The sequence below is a fragment of the Schistocerca cancellata genome, chromosome 10 (genome assembly GCF_023864275.1).
Source record: "Schistocerca cancellata isolate TAMUIC-IGC-003103 chromosome 10, iqSchCanc2.1, whole genome shotgun sequence".
Taxonomy (NCBI): Eukaryota; Metazoa; Arthropoda; class Insecta; order Orthoptera; family Acrididae; genus Schistocerca; species Schistocerca cancellata.
In genome coordinates, this window is record NC_064635.1 from 197373645 (window position 1) to 197392782 (window position 19138).

At 44.7% G+C, this 19138-nt stretch overlaps 1 protein-coding gene across 1 annotated transcript in view; it reads left to right on the plus strand.

The window, feature by feature from the left end:
- LOC126106256 (uncharacterized) overlaps positions 1–19138 on the plus strand; it is a 257643-nt gene that overhangs the window by 218035 nt on the left and 20470 nt on the right. Inside the window, exon 6 of the mRNA XM_049912481.1 lies at positions 6307–6726. Within this exon, the coding sequence (XP_049768438.1) occupies positions 6307–6726 (420 nt within the window). The remainder of the gene's footprint in view (positions 1–6306; positions 6727–19138) is intronic.

Here is a 19138-nt window from a genome sequence, read left to right on the forward strand (position 1 = left end):
GAGCTTGCAGTAGAAGAGATTTCTCAGAATGAGCAGTGATCATGGCTCTTAACGTAGGCGTTTTAGAGCCCATGTTTACTGCACTGTTTTGTTTCGATTGATCGTTCCTGTAATTTCCCTGAATGTTGGTTACTCATCCTAGCGCACCCTGTATACATGTTCAGGGTCGTGTAGTTCCTCTTTGCTTCCTCGATCACCAACTGTACTTCTGCCCTCCCCAATGACTCAGTCCTTGTTGCCTCTCACCGTGAGTCCCGCATAGTGTAAACGCACCTCCGCGGAACGCTAGACAGGTGCGCTCACGTAACCGTCTGACAAGTAGACGGGTAAGGCAGTGTCGTCGAGTGCAGGGAAACGGAAAAATAGGAGAAAACAGACATACTGGTCCCAGAGCGGTGCCGTTTGGAAGCTGACTGCCGCTCGCGGATGGTTTGAAGGGGAGTGGTGTTAATTAGGCATGTGGGGCACGGGCGAGGGTGGAAGCTGGAGGGGTACTGGACGCCCCACCCTGTGGCTCCAGGTATAAGTAGGGCTCGGCGCGCCACCGCAGTATCAGTCCCACAGCGTCCTCCAGCAGCACTCGAGCGTCGAGACCATGAAGATCTTTATCGTGAGTATGCAGTACACCGTACAGCCTAGGGCTTCCGTGCAGACAGTGGGTGGCCAATAGTCCATCCGCCGCCATGTTTTACCACAATGCACACGGGATGAACTGTTACGTAGCATCGCAAGATAAAATGCAATCACCTGTCAGCTGTTAGGAGGCACAGTCATCCCATTCAGGATAGTGAACTTGTGGGCAATTTTAGTGGGCGTTAAACTGTAAAATACAGGGCTTACTGCACTGTTATCTCCCCATTAAAAACTGCAGTACTGTTTGACAACAACCGTTAGATACCATTCGTCAGTTGTTGTAGGGCTGCTGATAAAATATCAGTATATCGGTATTTTCCAGAAGATATGGACATATACTAGCGATACTTCTTGAAACCAAACCGGCAATATCGAATGCCAATATTGTTGTTTTATATACATTTTTCCACAATTCTAAAAAATATTTGGAGTTGTTCTTTCGAAACTTTACTTTCATTATTCGAAGGAGTCTTACAACTTTTTTGAGTTTTCATCAAGCCCAGTCCTCCTCTTTGTGTGATGCAGTGATATGCGACACAAAAAAGGAAGTACTACTGCATTTTCGGGGGGGTGGGGTTGAGGGCGGGAGAGGGGGGGGGGGCAGGGCGGGAGATGGGGAGGCATTATTGGAATAACAAGATTTCCGATGTGAAGAAATAGCACACCAGAGGCATTAAAATGCTTTTTAGCCCAGCGAATGTGTTATTTCTTCACATCCACTTCCTTCAAAAAGGATTGAAACTGCAACGTTTAGCTTCACCACGCAATTTTGACAGTACAATTGCTAGGTCGCTGACATTTGCAGAAATGAAAACACAGCGAAGTCAGCATGAAGGGTTTCGGAAATATACGATATGTGACGAAACCGTCAGCCACATTTTATTGTGCCACTTCCCTGCAATTACCATTGTTAGCAAAATGGTTATAGCCGAGCTTGAATGTGCATAGCTTTCCTTTCAATTCTTGCTCTAAGGGGTACAGGCAGGCTACTAGCTTGTTGATTTCCAGAATATCTAATAATAAATCAATACTTAAATGTACAGCTCTAAAACCGGCACCCTCTTTACAATGTGCAGCGGATATTTTTATTGGCTAGAACGACGATATTTTTTCCGGCGATAGATCGATAATTTTTTGATATGTCGAGAGCCGATAACTTTTTGTCCAACATCGACATTCCAGATACTTTTAAAACTTCAAACAGTCCTAATCTGTAGCACTGCCTTTTTCTCAAGGACGAAATTTTAATCACCATGTACCACTCTGCAACAGTGTGCGCAGATATGAAACTTCCTGGCAGATTAAAACTGTGTGCCCGACCGAGACTCGAACTCGGGACCTTTGCCTTTCGCGGGCAAGTGGTAGAGCACTTGCCCGCGAGAGGCAAAGGTCCCGAGTTCGAGTCCCAGTCGGGCGCACAGATTTAATCTGCCAGGAAGTTACATACTCGAGTGTCAGTTTGGTAGCGTTCGGACAACGCTTTCCAATTTTGTCAGTACAATTATCATAGGCAAAATCAGATCCCTGCCTCAGGCCGACGCCAAGAATCTTGCGTAATTATATTTCATACACGAATTCTTGTGTATTGCCCATCTGTCAGGAGGTCTAATCAGATTGGATTAATAGAAGACACACAGATGATCCAAGGAAGAGCGGCACGTTTCGTAATGGGATCGTTTAGTAAGTACGGCGATGTTAAAGAAATTCCAATGGCAGACGTCGTAAAAGAGGCGTTTGCTGCCACAGAGAGGTTTACACTTATAATTCGTAGAGCGCCGCAGGGTTTTCAACAAAAGAGATGACGAAAAAGTTTTTCTCTTTGGAGCTGACATTCCTCTAATTGTGAAAGACCGGAAACGTAATACAAAATATGTTGCTTGTATGGTAGTCAGTAACATCAGCACTTGACTGTGATAATTAATGCTCAACTATAACAATTAGCAACGCATTCAGTGTCTCATACTGAAGTCTTATAAAAGGGAAATTTTGTGCTTCCAAGTTTGCCAAACAGTCAGTTAAGTCGATCGGGTTTAGTGATCCATACCCCAGTCGGTAAAAACGGAATCTTAATAGGACCACTTTGTTGTCTGTATGTCTGTATGCCTCTTTCACAGGAACAGGTAGAGACATTAACTTTATATTTACGTGGCATACCAAGGTTTACGATCCCTTGGCGGGGTAAAAAGTTTGATGATTTTAAGTGAATGCAATCAAAAGATACGTACAATTTTGGATGCTTTAAAAACTGGCTGATAGGTACCTATAGAGTATCTCCCATTGAATTAGAAACACCGTATTTTGAAAAAAGCAAGGTTTCGCAGCAGAAGCAGAAGGACAAATCCGAATATGGTAACAGCATAAAAAAAATATTTTTTGCCGAATCCTTTGATTTGTGTCGGAACAAGGATGTTTGCGCTAATCCATGACAAGAAACTTTGCATGAAAATTCACTATTAGTACTTGTATACATTACGGCTGCTTGAACTGTATGGATGTAATGACAGAGACCCATTTGTCAGTTTCGGATTAAACTGTGGATACTATGAGTCATCAATAGAAATGCCCTCTGGATCTTCTATGGGAGCTAGTCACATATTATGATTTTCAATGAATCCTTACTCGACATAAGGGTGCTATGTCAGTCCTTGCACTGTGATACCTATATAGTGCAATGAAGTGAAACCATAAGTGGAGGCGATGCTCCGCCTAACTAGAAAATCATGGCTTCGAGCCATACATGTTCACCAACACCTGCATTTATACTCCGCAAGCTACGTTAAGGTGTGTGACAGATGGTACATTTGTCCTCCACAAGATTTCCTGTGTTCCAGTCGGGATTGGTGCTTAAAAATGATTGTTAGTGAGGCCTCCACATGACCAAGAATCTCTCTAATTTTAAGATCATTTTACGAGAGATACGTAAAATTCTTCAAGGAGTGTACGGCCTTGTAATTTCGTAGAGTCTGCCGTTTGTCATCGTTAGTCTATATTTCCTGGATATTCTTGTAACGAATCTCAATCTAGGTTCTCCCTTTCTTACGATCAGTTTTATGTGATCATTCCACAATAAATTGTTTCGTCCGCACACTTCCAGATATTTAATAGCTATTACTACTACTAGTGATTGTCCAGCAATAACGCAATCATACATGAACGGATCTTTCCGTCTATTTGTAGGCATACGTTTGATGTGTTCATATTGGAGTTCAGCTGATAATCGCTGCACCAAATGTCAATCCTGCATCATGCAGCAGTTTTCTCGGGCTACAACTACTCTATATAAGACAACATCAAAGGTTGCCCTGACGAACCTAACGACTTTAACCACCACAGAACTGACACATACTGTCAACAGTAATATAATCCCCCCCCCCCCCTCTTCAGCAAGAATGACATGCTGCACTGTATTAGTTGGGAACAACGTTACGTCAGGTCATGATACGAACGTATCGCTCAGTACAAACCTCAACTGAGCTAATATTGTCTGAGTATTTCCACTATGGATGCTTCACGTCTGAACATGAGTGCCTGATCAACTCATGATTGGTGGTCATGAATCACAGAATTAGAACTTTACGCTGATTCGTCATAGCAAACTTCGTGTCATGCCTCATTCATACTTGTCATAAATATGAAGAGCTATCTGTGAACCGTGATATCCATATGCAGATATCAGCGAAGCCATGTCCAGACATTATGGCTTACACAGCTAAATAATCATCTGCTCCAGCATGGGGAGGTCTAGATTTTTGTTACAAAATTATTTATTAATAGACTACCAGGCTGGGCACACAATGCTGGAGTGTTTATGACAGGTGTTCAAATGGCTCTGAGCACTATGGGACTCAACTGCTGAGGTCATTAGTCCCCTAGAACTTAGAACTAGTTAAACCTAACTAACCTAAGGACATCACAAACATCCATGCCCGAGGCAGGATTCGAACCTGCGACCGTAGCGGTCTTGCGGTTCCAGACTGCAGCGCCTTTAACCGCACGGCCACTTCGGCCGGCTATGACAGGTGTATCAGAATGGATTTTACAGCGTTGTAAACTCATATTGGTTTATTAATTTAACTTGCAGATATGGTTTTCGTCCCATTTTGTAGAAAAATACTTCAAGTCTTTTTTACCTTGTACCTAAAAAGGTTGAATGTGACTTTCATTGGTTGTGCAGTCCACTAATTGTCCAAATTCGATTTCTTGATAAAGTCGTTACAGCGTATCAGGCGTGACGTGTTCAATTGAGAGGTTGTTCTTGGCTCTGAGCCAGCCAACGTGGCCGAGCAGGTCTAGGCGCTACGGTCACAGGTTCGAATCCTACCTCGGGCATTGATGTGTGTGATGTCCTTAGGTTAGTTAGGTTTAAGTAGTTCTAAGTTCTAGGGGACCGATGACCACATATGTTAAGTCCCATAGTGCTCAGAGCCATTTTGACCCTGGCTCTGAGCTCTGGTAGGGAAGCCAGTAAGCGTAGGACAAACACAATACGGTGCGTGGCGGAGGGTACCTCGTACCACAACTAGCATCTTCACTCCCACTCCCAAACAGAACGAGGGAAAAAGGACTGCCTATATGCCTCTGTACGAGTCCTAATCTTTCTGATCTTATCTTTGTCGTCTTTCCACGAAATATAAGTTGTCGGCAGTAAAATTATACTGCTGTCAGCCTCAAATGCTGGTTCTCTAAATTTCCTCAGTAGCAATTCACGAAAAGAACGCCTCTTTTCCTCCAGAGACTCCCATGCGAGTTCCTGAAGCATTTCCGTAACACTCGCGTGATGATCATACCTACCAGTAACAAATTTACCAGCCTGCCTCTGAATTGCTTCTATGTCCTCTCTCAATCCGACCTGATAGGGATCCCAAACGCTCGAGCAGTACTAAAAAATAGGTCGTATTAGTGTTTTATAAGAGGTCTCCTTTACAGATGAACCACATCTTACCAAAATTCTACCAATGAACCATAGTCGACTATCCACCTTCCCCACAACTGCCATTACATGCTTGTCCCACTTCAAATCGCTCTGCAATGTTACGCCCAAATATTTAATCGACGTGACTGTGTCAAGCGCTACAGTACCAATGGAGTATTCAAATATTACGGAATTCTTTTTCCTACTCATCTGCATTAATTTACATTTATCTATATTTAGAGTCAGCTGCCATTCTTTACACCAATCACAAATCCTTTCCAAGTCATCTTCTATCCTCCTACAGTCACTCAACGACGACTCCTTCCCGTACACGACAGCATCATCAGCAAACAGCCGCACATTGCTATCCACCCTACCCAAAAGGTCATTTATGGGCACTACAGATGATAACCTCACCTCTGATGAACACTCACCATCGAGGAGAACGTACTGGGTTCTATTACTTAAGAAGTCTTCGAGCCACTCACATACTTGGGAACCAAAGTGCTTGACTTGGCGTGATTTTGTACTAGCGTACCATGTGAGTGCTCTACTTTCCTTCAAGATGATATTAAGACTAAGTCAGTACACCCTGTATAGTGTAGTCAACTCGATGTACGTCGATATGTGGGCGCCAGAACAACCCATATTTGGAGGTCATGTATCACCAAATTGGAACCTTGCACAGTCTGTTGAGGAAATGTTTGCAGTAGGACTCGCCATGCTCTGGGTTTACTGACGCTGTGATGTCCTGATGGCAGCTGACCGTCGCCCTGGTGGCTGCCGTCCACTGTGGCCCAGTACCAGAGCCTAAAGCCAAGGCCGCCCCGGGATATCTGGGAGGCTTCGGAGGAGGTCTGGGAGGCTACGGAGGCGGCTTCGGCGGTGGCTTCGGAGGTGGCTTTGGCGGTGGCGCCTTGGGAGGCGGATTTGGAGGCCTGGGCTTCGCCGCCCCCGCCATCGCCGCGGCCCCCGCCATAGCCGCCGCCCCCGCCATCGGCATCGCCGCCGCTCCAGCCACGGTGGTACGCACTCGCCTGGTGCCCGGACCGACGCAGCTGGTGCAGCCGCCTCCAGTGCTGCAGAGGCAGGTGATCCAGCCTCCCCCCATCGTGCAGACCCGCCTCATCCAGCCCCCTGCCCAGCTGGTCCAGGGACCGCCCCAGGTCATCCATGAGCAGGTGCGTGATCAGCAGTGAACTTTTTTTCATCCACTGTTGTTGTTGTTGTTGGGGTCTTCAGTCAAGAGTCTGGTTTGATGCAGCTCTCCATGCTACTCTATCCTGTGCAAGCTTCTTCATCTCCCAGTACCTACTGCAACCTACATGCTTCTGAATCTGTTTAGTGTATTCATCTCTTGGTCTCCCTCTACGATTTTTACCCTCCACATGCCCTCCGATACTAAACTGGTGATCCGTTCATGCCCCAGAAGGTGTCCTACCAACCGATCTCTCCTTCTAGTCAAGCCACAAACTTCTCTTCTCCCCAATCCTATTCAATGACTCCGCATTAGTTATGTGATCTACCCATCTAATCTTCAGCATTCTTCTGTAGCACCACATTTCGAAAGCTTCTATTCTCTTCTTGTCCAAACTATTTATCGTCCATGTTTCACTTCCATATGTGGCTACAATCCATACAAATATTTTCAGAAACGACTTCCTGACACTTAAATCTATACTCGATGTTAACAAATTTCTCTTCTTCAGAAACACTTTCCTTGCCATTGCCAGTCTACATTTCATATCTTCTCTACTTCGACCATCATCAGTTAATTTGCTCCCCAAATAGCAAAACTCCTTTACTACTTTAAGTGTCTCATTTCCTAATCTAAATCCCTCAGCATGACCCGACTTATTTCGACTACATTCCATTATCCTCGTTTTGCTTTTGTTGATGTTCATCTTACATCCTCCTTTCAAGACACGGTCCATTCCGTTCAGCTGCTCTTCCAGGTCCTTTTCTGCCTCTGACAGAATTACAATGTCATCGGCGAACCTCAAAGTTTTTATTTCTTCTCCATGGATTTTAATACCTACTCCGAATTTTTCTTTTGTTTCCTTCAATGCTTGCTCAATATACAGATTGAATAAAATCGGGGAAAGGATCCACTAGCACATCCATATTACTAAACTTTACATTTTTGTGTTGTTATGCCATACATTACTCGCATCGTCCCCTGATAGTCCCACTGGACATTTGAACTTCGCAGCTGGCATCATCTGGACCATGAAAACGAAATGATTCTACAGCATTATTGGCCTATAGATACCGTCTGGGGTTGTTTGGCCTTTCTTGTTGTCACCACTTGGGTGACTTGTACGTTGATGGAGATGAGATAAAATGATTAGAAGTACACAAACACCCAGTCCACAAGTGAGGAAAATCTGTGATATGGCTGGAAATCGAATCGGGGGTCCATGATCTAGCAGCATGGATATTAACCACTAGACTGAGAGATGCAGACATGTGGGCATTGACTGTGAGCGATAGCGTGCAGGAATTAGTGAAGAAGAAGAAGGAGAACAAAGACGAGTAAAAACCAGGGAGGAGAAGGAAGCGAAAGAGGAGAATAAGAAGAGGGGCATGGCCTACAGAGCATGAGAAGCTAGAGGTCTCTATTTGCGGTAACAAACCCTACGAAATCTACAAGCTATGCAATCTACGAGAATGTGTGAAGACGAAGAAAGAAATGGGCGGATGGAGTAAAGCAAGACGTATTGCAGCTGTGAATCTTGGAGAACTGGACACAGAAGTAGACGGAGAGCTTTAACTTCGACGCCATGCGGTCCTCTGAGACTGATTACATAAGGTAATGTAAGGTACTGAATGAATTCAGATGTCCCGCTAAGACCCCTACAGCTAGGGTCAGTACAGTTCACGGGAAAAAATAACAAAGATGCTTGACGAATTGTTTTGATGAACTTCTGTTGGACTACTTTTGAGAAATCTGTATTGGAGAATGACATATCCGCTGCCATCACTGTATAACTTGGCAAGGACCACAGGAACATGTTGAATGTGGTCAGGATACATACCATGGTATATGGATCACCATTTTTCTTTCGTTCATTCCCTCTTATGCTCTTAGGCCCACTCCTATTCGTTACATATGTGAATTACCTTCCACTTAACATCCAACACGCAAAATTGCCAATTTTTGCAGGCGATACTGGTGTTATAATAATTTCATTACAGAGACAGCAAAAGAAGAGATTATAAATAACGTTTTCCAAAGAATTACTCAGTGGTTCATTGAAATGCACTCTCCCTAAATTTTGAAAAACCCAGTACTTTCAGTTCTGTACAACAAATAGAGCCATACCAATTTTTCTAGCACATGAGCCGGAGTCAGCAAACAGGTTACAACGCTCCAAATGCTTAGGTGCACCTACTGAACTTGAACTTGATCTGTAAAAAGCACGTTACAGAGCTTCACAAACAATTATGCTCAGCTAATTTTGCTCTTGATATAACTGCTAAACTTGGAAAGAAACGTATCAACTTCCTGACATATTTTGCCCATTTCCGCTCAATAATGTCCTACAGAAAGTTTTCTGGGGTAACTCATCACTTAGAAAGAAACCATTGACTGCACAAAAGTGAATAGTAAGAATAATATGTGGTGTTCACCCACGGAAGTCATGTAGGTAGCTCTTCAAGGAGTTAGCATTTTAAATGCGCCATTACAGTACGTATCTTTGCTAATGAAATTCGTCATAAATGATCAGTTGCAATGTCCATATCCACAACACCAGACCAGTTATGAAAGCTGACAGTTGCTCAGAAAGGAGTACAATGTGAAGTAACAAAAATTTTTGATCATTTTCCCAATAACATATAAGTTCTAAAATTTTTAAAATCGTTTCTCCTGGAGAAACCACTTCTAATCAATTGATGAATTTATATTTAAAAACTGGTATCCAGTTAAAAAAATTAGCTTTAGTTTTTGCATGAGTGAGACTAAAAAAGTAATGTGTTCATTAATATTAAAATCCCGTAAACTGACTTGTTCCATATCATTTCGATAAAAGAATCGTACAATGATCTATGGAACATGCAACTACCTAACTAGCTGGGGAATGAAACATGACGGTAAACCTCTACGCCTCCTTCATCTAAATCATACTCCGCAAGCCACCTAATGGTGAGTGACGGAGGGTACTTTCGGTACCTCTATCTGATCTCTCCAACCCGGTTCCACTCACGAATATTGCGTGGGAAAATGACTGTCGGTAAGCCTCTGTACTGGCTTCAATTTCTCGAATTTTCTCCTCGTGGTCAGTACAAGAGATGTATGTGGGAGGAAGTAATATGTTGTCCGACTCGTCCTGAAAAGTGCTGTCCGGAAATTTCAATAGTAAATCTCTCCGTGATTCACAACGTCTGTCTTGTAACGTCTGCCAGCGGAGTTTGTTTAGCATCCCCGTAACGCTCTCTCGCCTGCTAAACGATCGCGTGACGAAACGCGCCTCTGTTCGTTGGATCTTCACTGTCTCCTTTATCAATTCTGCTGTTATCTCCCCCGGCTACTGAAACCGTAATTTGTGGACTATACACTATGTGATAAAAAGTATCCGGATACGCAGAGAACCATATGTTTTCATATTAGGTGCCTTGTGTGCCACCCACTGCCACGTACTCTATATCAACCACCTCAGTAGTCACTGGACATTGGGAGAGAGCAGAATGTCATGATCCGCGGAACTCACGGGCTTGGAACGTGGTCAGGTGGTTGAGTGTCACTTGTGTCATGCGTCTGTACGCGAGAGTTACACACTCCTAAAAGTCCCTAGGTCCACTGTTTCCGATGTGATAGTGAAGTGGAAACGTGAAGGGACACGTGCAGCACAAAAGCGTACAGGCCGACCTTGTCTGTTGACTGACAGAGACCGCCGATAGTTGAAGAGGCTCGTAATGTATAATAGGCAGACATCAATCCAGACCACAATACAGAAATTCCAAACTGGATCAGGATCCACTGCAAGTACTGTGACAGTTAGGCGAGAGGCGAGAAAACTTGGATTTCATGGACTAGCAGCTACTCATAAGGCACACAACACGCCGGTAAAGACCAAACGACGCCTCGCTTGGTGTAAGGAAGTTAATATTGAAGGATTGAACAGTGGAAGAAGGTTGTGTGAGGCGATGAATCACGGTGCACAATGCGGCGATCTGATGGCTGGGTGTGGGTACGGCCAATGCCCAGTAAACGTCATCTGTCAGCGTATGTAGTGCCAACAGTAAACTTCGGAGGCGGTGGTGTTATGGTGTGGTCGTGTTTTTCATGGACGAAGCTTGGACCCCTTGTTGTTTTGCGTGGCGCTATTACAGCACAGGTATGCTTGTGAGAGTGGAAGCTGTCATCAAGTCTAAGCATGGGCCAACACCATATCGAATTGTAGCATTAGCGATGGAGGGCGCAACGAACGTGTAAGCCATTTTCAGCCAGGTGTCTTGATATTTTTGGCCACATAGTATATATCAGCTGTCGAACAGCGTGGCATATTTATCTAGACTCTGCAGTCCACAATCCATAACATATGTCAACAATGCCAGCTTAGCGCAGGGGCCTCAACACCTGTCGCCGTGTTGCAGACACCGGCGGTGATCAAGACGGCGGTGCCCGCCATCGCGGCCGCCCCCGCCGCCGCCGCCACCTCCTACTCGTCGGTGCAGGTGTCGCACCCCGCCGTCGGCATCGCCGCCGCCCCAGCTATCGGCCTGGGCTACAAGGCGCTGCTGCACTGAACGTCACACGTGGTAAGACACAGTACTAGGCCGCCGATTGCTCTTGTTCAGCTACTTTCCATTTGCCTTTCTTCTTTAGCCCTAAGCGTCTACCGCTCGTCGTATTTCTACATGTACATCTATATCCATACTCCGCAAGCCACCTGACGGTCTGTGGCGGAGGCTACCTTGAGTACCTCTATCGGTTCTCCCTTCTATTCCAGTCTCGTATTGTTCGTGGAAAGAAGGATTGTCGGTATGCTTCTGTGTGGGCTCTAATCTCTCTGATTTTATCCTCATGGTCTCTTCGCGAGATATACGTAGGAGGGAGAAATATAATGCTTGACTCTTCGGTGGTGGTATGTTGTCGAAACTTCAACAAAAGCCCGTACCGAGCTACTGAGCGTCTCTCCTGCAGAGTCTTCCACTGTAGTTTATCTATCATCTCCGTAACGCTTTCGCGATTACTAAATGATCCTGTAACGAAGCGCGCTGCTCTCCGTTGGATCTTCTCTATCTCTTCTATCAACCCTATCTGGTAAGGATCCCACACTGCTGAGCAGTATTCAAGCAGTGGGCGGACAAGCGTACTGTAACCTACTTCCTTGGTTTTCGGATTGCATTTCCTTAGGATTCTTCCAATGAATCTCAGTCTGGCATCTGCTTTACCACCGATCAACTTTATATGATCATTGCACTTTAAATCACTCCAAATCCGTACTCCCAGATAATTTTTGGTATTAACTACTTCCAGTTGCTGACCTGCTATATTGTAGCTAAATGAGAAGGTATCTATCTTTCTATGTATTCGCAGCATATTACACTTGTCTACATTGAGATTCAATTGCCATTCGCTACACCATGCGTCAATTCGCTGCAGATCCTCCTGCATTTCAGTACAATTTTCCAATGTTACAACCCTTCGATATATCACAGCATCATCCGCAAAAAGCCTCAGTGAAATTCCGATGTCATCCAGAAGGTCATTTACGTATTTGAGAGGTAGGTGGGTTTATGTAGGAAAATAAATGGTCACGGTGAAGTATCTGGCCCGAGAAAGGAAGAGAGCCGATCACTAAACTGTGCAGTATGATCGAAGAGTACCACATGAAATTCTGGAGGTGGAGGAGTGGTATGAAGGGAGAGGGGTGGGGTCGGGGAAAGGCATACAGTTCTAGGTCATAAGTCTTAACGCGGCCTTCTGGGATAAATTCCAGCATTTCTGGAATGTATTGTGAAGAGAGGGTATATGACGTTATTCATGATAATCCAGCCATCAGATGGAAACATTAAGCTCTACAGTATCCTATGTGAGATGCTCAAGATTTGTCTTAGATAAACACAGCAAAGAAAGTTTTGCATCACCCGGTTCCTTCAACTGCTGAAGGTAGACGTTGACTGCGGATACTTTATCACAGACACAGTCCCTTTGGCTGCTCAGATATGCCACTAAACCCACCCAAAGATGTAAACAACCACGCATGAGCAGCGCCTATTACATCGAGAGGGGCCGACAGCCGATCAGTTCCAGTCATTTCACCAGGAAGGAGGTACACGGCTCGTGTTCTCTGTAGTTCAACCATGCCTAGACGGACAATACCGCTGTTCGATCGCGAACGCATTGTTACTTCGTGCCGCGAAGGGCTCTGAACAAGGGAAGTGTCCAGGCGTCTCGGAGTGAACCAAAGTGATGTTCGGGCATGGAGGAGATACAGGGGGACAGGAACTGTCGATGACGTGTCTAGCAAAGGTCGCCAAAGAGCTACTACTGTAACCGATGACCGCTACCTAAGGATTATGACTCGGAGGAACCCTGACAGCAACGCCACCGTGTTGAATAATGCTTTTCGTGCAGCCACAGGACGTCGTGTTACGACTCAAACTGTGCGCAACAGGCTGCATGATGCGCAACTGCACTCCCGACGTCCATGACGAGGTCCATCTTTGCAACCACGACACGATACAGCGCGGTAGAGATGGGCCCAACAACATGTCGAATGGACCGCTCAGGATTGGCATCACGTTCTCTTCACCGATGACTGTCGCATATGCCTTTAACCAGACAATCGTCGGAGATGTGTTGGGAGGCAACCCGGTCAGGATGAACGCGTAAGGCCTGTCCAGCGAATGCAGCAAGGTGGAGGTTCCCTGCTGTTTTGGGGTGGCATTATGTGCGGCCGACGTACGCCGCTGGTGGCGGAGAACCTCCTCGTTGAGAGACTGTAGAAGGGTACAGGGTGAGTTGGAGTGAATTTCTGTTTGGTGTGATGAATGAGGAAAAATATAATGGAGATAACTAGGAAGAAAGTCCTGTGATGTGCGAATACGGTATTAGTGGAGTGCAGCTTGACAGAGTTACGTCGATTAAATATACAGGTGGAAAGGTTAGAAAGGGCATGAAAGTGAATGTGCGTATAAAGTCAGTTGTTGGGAAGACGTGTGGTCGGTTTACTGAGAGAATCGTAGGAAAGAGTAGCTTATCTACGAAGGAGAGCTCATGTAGACCACTTGATTGATTCCATTCTCGAGTACCACTCCGGTGTATGGGGTTCAGAGCACGTCAGTTTGAAGGAAGGCATCGAGCCAGTTCAGAAAGATGTTGCTAGGTTTGTTACCCGTGGATCCGATCAACATCCGAGTATTACGGAAACGCTGCCTGAACTCAGATGGAAATTCTTGGAGGCAAGAAGGCTTTCTTTTCGCGAAGCACTAATGAGAAAATTTAGAAAACCGGCATTTTGGACTGATGACAGAACGATTCTAATGCCACCGAAGCACATTTCGCGTGAGGACCACGAAGATAAGAGGGAAATTAGGGTTGGTACTGAAGCGTGGAGACCATCGTTTCTCCGTAACTCCATTTGCGAGGGGAACAAGGAAGGAAATGACTAACAGCGGAGCAAGGTACTTTCAACCGTATAACCTATGGTGGCTTCCGGAGTATATAGATGCAGATGTACTCAGACACCACGGAAGCTACGTAGGAATGAATAACGCAAGGCCGCTTCTTCAGTCAGCGCAACAAAGGAAATTTATTTAGCATCACTGTCATTAGATTCAGAGTATTACTTTACTTACTCGGTTAATATGTTGCAAGTTGTCCGTTGTGGCCGAGCGGTTCTAGGCACTTCAATCCGGAACCGCGCTGCTACTGCAGTCGCTGGTTCGAATCCTGCCACGGGCATGGATGTGTGTAATGTCCTTAGGTTAGTTAGGTTCAAGTAGTTCTAAGTCTAGGAGACTGATGCCCTCAGATGTTAAGTCCCTTAGTACTTAGAGCCAATATGTTGCAGTCGACAGCAGCAACTCATAAGATCGTGTGTGTGTATGTATGCTAAGATATTTTAGAACTGACTCATGTTGCCTTCTGTTCCAGATGGGATGGCAGTAACTGCTTCTTCTGTGCATCCGCCATCACGGAGATATCAACAAAACTCACTTTTACGTCACTTCATCAGCTCAATGCACTTTGGACTCGCAGAAATCACATTGTACATAACTCTGAGTTGCAGAATAAACACTGATTTGTCACAAACGATGTACTTCTTTCTTGTCCTTTTATTGACATTAATGGTTGTGAGGTACATCATAATCAGATATTATATTTGGATGGTAAGATGAATAGACAGCAGTTTACAGTATTATTGAGTGGTTTTCTGCAATTAGTCTCGGTTTCAAAAATACACAGCACACTCAGTTCCGCACATCAGGAGGTACCATACAAATGATAACGCAACACATGGCGAGGAAATAGCAGTTAGGGTGGAAAATTCTACATTTTATGTGCCCGTAATGGCGATAATTTAAACTTAAAATCAAAAACAACATTTTCTAAACTCCTAAATCAAATCAGAGCAGCCGCATTTGCACTTCGAATTACTGCAAATCTTGCGAAGAGAGAAATCAAACAGTGGAAAGTCCATGTAGGAATATCAACATTGAAGAGAAAAAGCGGTACGTTAGCAAAATTTACGCATTTTCATTCAGTTGTTTCGTGTGAAATGATGTTCTTGTGTAACTCATCTTTAAGAAACAAAGCTTTCATTGATCAAAAAAAAAAAAAAAAAAAAAAAAGTAGTAAAAATAATATGTGTTGTTCACTTACAATTGAGTCGTATACATCTATTTAAGGACTTAACTCATTTTAACTACTGGCAGAAGTAAAGCTGTGAGGACGAGTTGTGAGTCGTGCTTGGGTAGCTCAGATGGTAGAGCACTTGCCCGCGAAAGGCAAAGGTCCCGAGTTCGAGTCTCGGTCCGGCACACAGTTTTAATCTGCCAGGAGGTTTCATATCAGCGCACACTACGCTGCAGAGTGGAAATCTCATTCTAGGGCTGCATAGTATGTGTATTCCTTCCTAAAGTTCGTGCTTAATAACCCACCACAGCACAAAAGGAACAATGATACATTAGTTAATCAAAAGCAACCGGCACCTATAAGTGGACGTGGGATGTCTGTGGAGGCCTGACACCCCAATCTTCCTTAAGACCCGAAACCACAGAAGGCAGCGTCCGCAGCTCGTGGTCGTGCGATAGCGTTCTCGCTTCCCACGCCCAGGTTCCCGGGTTCGATTCCCGGCGGGGTCAGCGATTTTCTCTGCCTCGTGATGACTGGGTGTTGTGTGATGTCCTTAGGTTAGTTAGGTTTAAGTAGTTCCAAGGTCTAGGGGACTGATGGCCTAAGATGTTAAGTCCCATAGTGCTCAGAGCCATTTGAACCACAGAAGGCAGCCATGTTGGACTCTGGAGTCTCGAGAGAAGTCGATATTATAGCTCATCCCATAGGTGTTCCACTGGGTTGGGATCGGTACTATGGGGAGCCCAGTCCTTTTCAGAATTGTTATTGCCCGCAAACCATTGCCGCACAGACATTGCTTCATGACAGCACGCATTATCCTACTGATACAATAAATCATTCGAACTCTTCCTATGGTGTACGCAATTCGCAACGCTGTAAAATCCCTCCGCAACCCCTCCTCATTTAGCCTTTTCGTCAGGACAACCTAAACACGAAGTCACCCCCCCGCCCCTCACCGCAGTACCCACTTGTCTGTGGTTCACTTCTGGCACTGAGTATGGTGGCAAATAACGTCCTACAAGCATCCACCGAACTCACACCCTTCCATGTGATTGTCACAGGACATAGCGTGATTCACCAAATTCTCTCGTTTCCAGCCATCAACTATCCAGTAGCGTTCCTCTTTACACAACCTCAAGCGTGGCATAGCATTCTCTACATAAATGCCAGGCTTATGAGCAACTGCTCTACATTTTGCAAACTTTTTTTAAAGTCCCTATGCACAATTATTATTGTAGATGGACTGTTGGTAATACTTTGGAACGAGTGATTCATTCCACTGGTTTCAAGCAATTCTTTTAAAACCATGGTTGACAATGCTCGACGGTCCCCGTCCTCGAGTACCTGAGCTTTGATTGATCTTGTTTCAGATGTGTTTGTTCCTTCGCGTTTTGACTTCACAATTTCGTCACTGACAGTCGAGTTGGGCAGCAATAGGAGGGTTGAAATGCTCCTGGAAGATCTATCAGTCGGCTGACGTCCAATGAGTAGTTCGCATTCGAAGGCGCTGAAGTCTCGTGAACGACCCATTCTGTCTTTATTGTTTCTCTGCTGACAAGCCCTCCCCCCCTTCTTTTACACTGGCGCATCTGCCTCTTGAGACATCTAGTGGGCAATTCAGTACCATATAAGGGCGTCCCGGGTATAATTAGCTGTTGGAGTGACAGGACTTAGTTGAGCTGTGAGTGGTCCACACTATTTAGAATTTTCGTTTATGAACTAAGATCATTTTACAGCGAATTTGTTGTGCCAGACTGAATAACACTCATCATAACAGTGGTGGCTTCTTACATTTTCTTCTGGAGGGGGACAAGTGGATATGACAACACACTCAAAGTACTAATCGCATTATTATAAACTGAACAAGATGGAATTCTTAACTTTGAAACTGTCAGTGTCCACAGGAATGTCACGTGTAATTTTTACTGCCACTGAACACTAAACTATCATGAGGCGCCCTGCTAAACTCGCAGGACAGAACAGGTAGTTTAAATTGTGGAAAGGGTCAAAAAGAAGCGACTGTCAGTTACACTTGAACATACAAAGCAGCTCCTTAATTAGGCTGAAGGCCTAAAGAATGTAACACGTTAAGAGCAAACAACTTAAATTCAAAATCGGCTGAAGGCCCAACACCTTAGACTCAATAACATTAATTTTAAAAATGTCAAAGGCTTTACACAAAACAGTTCTTAAATTACGCTGAAGGCCCAAACAATCTGACGCCTGAAGAGCAAAACAACGTTAATCTAAAAATCGGCTAGAAGGCATACAATTACAAACAACATGGGCGCTCAGAAGTTCGGAGGGTGCTGGACGGAGACAATACGATGAGAAAAATACACCGCCTGAATTTACGTCAATGGCCAGGGCAGATAAACGGAACGCTAACGGCCACAAGGCAGAAGATTCCGCTGGTGCACTTCAATTCAAACAACCAAGTACAGTTAAACTCTACTGGAGGGTGGCTAAAATTGGCCAACTTGAAAACACACGTTGTTGCTCGCGGGAATATCCCAACAGCCGACAATGAACTCCAAACGAAACAATGTGAACAGTCGTGACTTGCTGGTAGATTAAGTCAAAACTCAACTGTCATGTTGAGGATCGGTGAGCCACGAACCTCGCAGCAATGGGAACGGCGCCACACACTCCGACACCGCGTAGAGGCCGCCAGCGGGCCTGGCCAAACTACGCGCCGCGGAGATTTCCTCGCTGCTCGACGCCAACCGATCATCTCGCCAGGCGCGGAATGGTGAAAGGACCAAATGTACGTCGGTCGATGAAAAGACCAACCAAACGACCAACCGACGGACATCCCTCTCGGATCTCCGTCCGTCGGACAGTTCATGTGTGTCGCCAGCGTTTAATATTTCTGGCTTATTCAGCCATCATATTAGGCTCCGGGAAGCTGTTCCCAGGGCAGTGGAGATGCAAGAAGCATAGAGATGACGCAATGTGAGATGAGGTACCGGTGACAGATTCGATACCTGAAAAAAGAGACAGCATTGGTCGTATATTTTTTACTATCGCAAAATCGATTTTCTGTCACTGAGTGACCATCTTCAGTGCTAGAAGTTAAAAATTTTTTCACATTACGATCAGAGAGTGCAACATAGAAAATCACAATTACATCTGCATATGAACATAACATTTGTTAGAAACAAACTTATATTGTATAACTTAAATTAGGATGCACTGTTGTCACTAAGCTTACGGCAATCACATAGACTGAGGTCGCTGTTTACCTGCACTTGTTCAGCAGACCTCGGTGTGACGGGGCTTGACACGCCCTCTATGTGACATGTGTCACGTGACGACATAGTATTACTGGTTTTGCGAATTCTTAACACTAAATAACTCTTGTACTTTTGTGAATGGTGTAGTAATTCAAATTTAAAATCTGCGTACAACACATAGCAGACGCAGGGGAATATCTAAAATACATTGGCGTATTGTTTTTTATCAACTATAAAACATAAAATAGATCGATGATAAGTTGTTAGAGTGCAGAACATATAAAAAGCAAAAGATGATGCAAAAGAATAATAAATGCACAACATAAAAAGAGGCGTAACACAGGTTTAAAAAAAAACAATAAAAAATAATACCCACCATTTGGCGTGGGAAGTCATAAGTACAACGTTCGTAATTTATGTAACAAACGTTAATACCAAGGAGTCAAATATTCGGTGCCATTCCCGTGAGAAAGACCGCCTGCATGATGCTGCTGCTCTGTGATTGGCTGCTGTGCTCGGCGGTAGGGCGCCAAAACGTTAAGATTTAGT